The sequence below is a fragment of the Choristoneura fumiferana genome, chromosome 3 (genome assembly GCF_025370935.1).
Source record: "Choristoneura fumiferana chromosome 3, NRCan_CFum_1, whole genome shotgun sequence".
NCBI lineage: Eukaryota > Metazoa > Arthropoda > Insecta > Lepidoptera > Tortricidae > Choristoneura > Choristoneura fumiferana.
In genome coordinates this window covers 7,388,577-7,394,413 of record NC_133474.1, presented here as the reverse complement: position 1 = coordinate 7,394,413, position 5,837 = coordinate 7,388,577, and the positions used below count along the sequence as shown (strand labels likewise).

The window sequence follows — 5,837 nt, the reverse complement described above, 5'->3', positions numbered from 1 at the left end:
ACAAATAAAATACTTAAAAACTATACTTATTATACAATTAAAGAAAAAAAAGAAAAATAATAATAATAAAAATACAGGGATGTATGGGGTCCCGTAGGTACAATACTAAACACTAACTATATCTAGTGTGATTTTATTATCTTGTGTGATTTGTGTGTGTGTTTTACAGTGTGGAGCTGGAGGAGCTGCATGAACACGCATATTTTGCATAGACTTAGCTATCATAAGGTCGCGGGTGAGCAAAGAAATTCTTTTAGTTCATTATTGAGTTTCTGATTTAGGCTTTACACAAATAACGTAATAACTATTTAAGCTTCTTTGTTAACCTTTATTGTGCATATCCATTTCTTTGTTCGGTTTGAGCGATCATGCTGTATACATTAGGCACTGTATAATAATATATTCGCACGTGAACAAACAAACATTTTGTATCAAGGTATTAAACGAGACATTCTCGTTTGCCTCCACATATCTTAACCCGCGATACATTTTAGTCATAGCATCAATGCAGATACCTGTGTATCTTATACCTTTAAACAAGCAATTCTTGTATACCAACTATATATAAATATCTATATTTCGGGGATCTCGGAAACGGCTCCAAGTCTAAAAATTTCGATGAAATTTGGTATGTACGGGTTTTCGGGGAAGAAAAAATCGATCTAGCTTGGTCTTATCTCTGGGAAAACGCTGGTTATCGAGCTTTAGCCCGAGCGGAGCTCGGTCGCCCAGGTATGTACAAACTTACTATGTAGTATGTACTTACTAAAGATGGTGTGTGGTGATCTTCATCATAATCGCAGCCTATATAATATCGTCTCATTGCTGGGCACAGGCCTCCTCTCAGAATGAGAGGGCTACAAATGGAATCTGAGCGTACTTTCGAACCCACTAGGTAAATTATGCCCACCGTGGAATATTTTCACAGAAGTCATGGTGACATCGCAATACTGGGGAACTCGTTAGGTACCTATAAAACTTACTGTCAATTCTACGATGGATCAGAAATCAAAAGGTTTGTTAATATTTCTGTTATTCATCAATAAAATAACCATCCTTATTAATATTTTAAACTAGCCGTTACCCGCGACGCCGTCCGCGTAAAATTCGTTTATCGCTATCCCGCGGGAACTATGCAATTTTACGGGATAAAAACTGTCCTTTATCCTTCTCCGGGACTCAAATTATTTGTATATTGAATTTTATCTAAATAGCTTCAATTGTTTAGTCGTGATGAAGTAACAAACAAACAGACTTACAAACATTCGCATTTATAATATTAGTGGGATAAAAGTGAGTTTGTTTGTGTTAAATCCCATCTGTTAGGTATTCTGAGTGCGAGTACTTACCAACTTTGATTCTGTTGGTGTCGGTCGACACAGGCAGCTAAGTTTTTCTGTTTGTATTGAAGGTAAATAGCACGGCAGTAACTTACTGGTAGGTAAGTACTCGCACTCAGAATCAGTAACAGTAAAGTCAATAAATAGGTAATACTTTCTTACTTCGTTCGCTGATTATCGCTCAATATTTAAAATATCAATTATCAATAGTTTTAACGAGATGGCACTGCTTTAAATTATAACAATCGAAACGTGTAACCTGAGTAGGTACCTCGGAATCTGCCACAAACTAGAACTTTGCTCAGGGCCACTCAGTAAAGTTACCTACTTTAATAAAACGTAACCTAAACTTACTTAATAAACTTTTTAATAGCATACTAATTATACTTATTATAATAAATAATCAATTATATAGTAAAGTTGAAACATTTTCCAATACATTTTTAATTTATGTTATTTGGATTGTAAGTTGCAATGCATGTACTCGTATTGCTTCTACATAAAATAGTAATATATACGAGTTTAAGTAACCCACTGCGAAGCTTCAATAAATACCTACGTGGACAACTAATCAAGTGTTTAAAAATAACACGCAATAGTTTCACCCCTAACATACATTATCCACTACAACGCCCGATAAGTGAAAATAGTGTTTAAATAAATAGCTTAAACACCAGGGCGTTCTCCGGGATTAAGTCGGCTATCCCGTGGAAAATCTCCCGGGAATATCGGCGGAGGGATTTGATTAAATTTTCACCCCTTGTGTTGACTGTAATTGATTGATATGTGAGTTTCGTTGCATTGGGCTCAATGTGTAATGTGGCTGTGTAGAATTTAAAGTTTCTTCTCGCTTTAATATAGTGTTATATGTAAAGTAGGAGGAATTTCAAAGAATTAACAATAAAGGTATCTTTACTGACTTAGATTTAGCAAAAGTAATGCGTTTTTCATGATAACATATTTGGTTTTATGCGATATACTCTTATAAAACTAAGCATAATTTGGTTGGTTGATATACTCGTATAAAACCAGATATGTCTGAAAAAATCGTATTTAGATCAGACGTCTAACAGTGGCACCTACACAAAAATTACGATAAGTAATGAATTGTACCTAATTTTCTCATTGTGTGCCTGTTTTCTGTATCGCTTACTTTTTGTGGTGTACAATTAAGTCATTGTATTGTAGAAGTAAAATATTTGTGCTATTGTCAGAGATCTTGAACAATTGTCTATCATATGGCGAGCTTACATTTCTTTGCCTTTTAAACTTTTGAACGCCACAGTCGACAAAACAGAATAGCTAAAAATTGTGCCATAGATGTCGGCATTTCGTGGCGCCTATGGAACGATTTTCAGTTTTTTTTTGTCATCTGTGGCCGACCGTGGCGTTTAAAAGGTAGTAGGTAAGTATTCAAAGATTTATTCAAATTATCTTTGTTGAAATGGCGCAAACTTGATAGCACTTGTTTAAATACACAAGGAACTGTATTGCGAATAACAACACACAAACAGTGACTTTTAAACCAGATTTAGGTAGGTAGTTTATTTTTTATGCTGTGGCCTTTTTTGTTAGTTAAATTACAATGGAACGGGTTGGTTGCAAAATATGTTCACAGTCACAGGTTATGTCATATCTCATTTTTATGGTTCTAGAATGTTGCGATTTTACTCTAAATTTAATTAGTTATGAACTTAAATTTTGTTGTTAATGACAACTAATAACTTGCTAAGTTTGAGTTATTTTGTTTTTGAACGACGATGACTGAAATACAATTACCTGTATGTGTGATGAAAATTGTTCCATTGTACCTAGTACAAATTTAATGTTTTTTATAAAACAAACGTTAAGTGACATTTTCAACCTTATGCAGATTAATTTTTTTTTCTTTAATAAACGCCAATTTCCTACGTATAAAATAATTAGCACATTTTATAAGATTTGTCACTGTACTTGCATTTATTTATTGTTACCACGGAAAAGGTAATTCCAAACACAGTAGTTATAAGATAACTTGTGTCTTTATTATGGAATTAAGGAAAATTAACCATTTAACCAACACTAAGTATTATCTAACTTTACGCGTTGAACTCTTTTCCACGCATTCATCGCAAAACTATGCAGAACAAAATGCAGATTTCAAAGCAAAAGACATTATTTATTAACTATCACTTGTAACACATAACTATGGTGATGCGAATAAAGTTTTGTGTTATAGTTATATATGCAAGTGTATAAAATTTAAAAGTACACACAATTTTAAATGAAATGAATAGCATGCATTATTTTAAATCGTCCAGAATTTGCTATAAAAAAGTATCAAGTAAAACCAATTACAAAAGTAAAAAGATTTATACTTAACTTTAAAAAAAATAAGCTGCCGGGTTTTTCCCAGAGCTGCGTGTCTGGGGAGACTGGGGAGGAACAAAACAGCATGTCATTTTAACGCGTCGTTTATTGATAACTTCATCTTTTTCTTCATATACTTTTGTGTCCACTGACTATATAACACTCACTGTACATTTTCGTATTACAATATTTTAGTCTTTCGAGGCTTTATAACGTTCGTTTCCATATAACAAATATTTTGTACAAAGCACGACGGGTACGGAGTGGCGTCGTGGCACGGCTTACGCTAGCTACCTACGTTACCGACTAACTCCAACGTTATCTCTAGTCTTACCTCTATATTTACAAATTGTTCAATTTTTTTGGTATTCAATTTACCACATCCACTACTTCTTCTCACACTCTGTCTTCACGCGGCCTTCCATTCGTCCGCACATCACATCTTAAAATATTTTAACTTAAACCATGAAAAAATACAATAATTGTAATATAATACAGGTCATCAACAACATTTAATTGAACTCCCGGCCGGCGGCCGGGCAACGCGCAACACTAACAGCGTCCTTACAGAACAAACAAACGGACGTACCGGCGGTGCGGCCGGGGACAGTCTCTGCGGCATGCGGCATGCGGCAGGCGTGCGGCACGGCCGCTCAGAGCGGCGGGATGTCGATGTCGCACGCGAAGGGCGATTCTCAGATGAGCGGCATGGCGCGCTCGTTGGCCGCGTACCGCTGCTCGTCGGGCACGTGGTACATGTTGATGATGTGGCTGAGGTCTTGCTGGCCGTACTCGCGCTTCATGCCCATGTCGTGGTGCGCGTGCGCGAACTCGCGCTTCAGCGGGGCCTCGTGCGGGAACTCGCGCTTCATGGCGGGCGGGCCCGGCGACAGCGGCTCCGACTTGGCGGACGAGCCGCTGGGCGAGTGCGATGCGCACGACGGCGGCATCGCGTAGCCCGGCGAGCCGGGGCCCAGCGCGTAGCCGGCCGGCGACGGCGGCTGCGGCAGGTACGGCGAGCCCTGCCCGCCGTAGTACCCGCCGCCGTACCCGCCCTGCTGCATCTGCGACACTTCGTAGCGCGGGTAGCCGTACGCCTGCTGCTGGTAGGCGCCCGGGTCGTGCATCATGTACCCGTTGGGCATGTATCCATTGGGCGTCATCTGGTACATGTCGCGAGGCTGCTGCGCCGGCGCCGTCGCCGCGCGTGCCTCGCCCGCGCCCATAAGCGCGCCCCCTCCGAGGGGGTATTTCTCTTGTTTCTTGGCCAGAGTCTTCGTCTTCCTCCGCGGCCTGTATTTGTAATCCGGGTGTTCCTTCATGTGAACCGCGCGAAGTCTCTTCGCCTCGTCTATGAACGGTCGTTTCTCAGATTCTGAGAGATCTTTCCACTGGGCACCGAGACGTTTTGATATTTCAGAGTTGTGCATTTTTGGGTTGTCGGAGGCCATCTTCCGACGTTGGCCGCGCGACCACACCATGAATGCGTTCATGGGGCGCTTGACGCGATCCGAGTTGGAGTTTTTGCTGGTGTTGTTGTTGTTGTTGTTGGTGGGCGTGTGCGGCGTGTGGTGCGGCGGCGGCGGCTGATGGTGCGGCAGGTGCTGCGGCAGCTGATGGTGCTGGTGCTGCATGGTGGACTGCTGCGGCAGCATCATGCCGCCGAGCGCGCCCAGCGAGCCGTAGCCGTGCTGCAGCCCGTGGTGCGGCGGCACAGTCGCGTGCAGGCTGCCGCCCTTCAAATCCGTCTCCATCGTCAGCATGTCGTCTTCCTGCGGCGCGTACAGCTTGCCGTTCCTTCGTTCACCTTACACACGAGAGAACTATCGGTCGTTCACATGGACTCGCGGAGGCGGCGAGTGTCTCGCGAACCGTGCGGCGCGGAGGCTACGTGCGTTGTGCGGCGGCTGGCTCCGGGCGGCGGCGGCTCGGCGGCCCCCGCGCCCCGCGGCCCCGCCCGCCGTGGCTCCGCCAATGGCGCGCCGCAGCCCGGCCCCGCCCCGCCCGCACCCTCCCACCCGCCGCGGCCTGCATTTTTAATCGCGCGGCGAGCGAGGCGAGCGTGCGCGCCGCTGCCTCATGCAGATCACAATTCTGTTTGCCGACGGTGTGCACTCGGCATTCGCTAACATAAACAAAACACTGCTA

At 42.9% G+C, this 5,837-nt stretch overlaps 1 protein-coding gene across 1 annotated transcript; it reads right to left on the bottom strand.

Moving 5' to 3' along the window:
* Nucleotides 1-3,777: 3,777 nt before the first annotated feature.
* SoxN (SRY-box transcription factor soxNeuro) lies at nucleotides 3,778-5,604 on the bottom strand. The gene has a single exon (XM_074085056.1). It carries the CDS (start codon nucleotides 5,450-5,452, stop codon nucleotides 4,385-4,387), a length of 1,068 nt encoding a protein of 355 aa, XP_073941157.1. The 5' UTR covers nucleotides 5,453-5,604; the 3' UTR covers nucleotides 3,778-4,384.
* Nucleotides 5,605-5,837: the final 233 nt, after the last annotated feature.

Excerpts from the sequence above, each read along its gene's own strand:
- SoxN (XM_074085056.1), bottom strand. The coding sequence starts at position 5,452 with ATGCTGACGATGGAGACGGATTTGAAGGGCGGCAGCCTGCACGCGACT.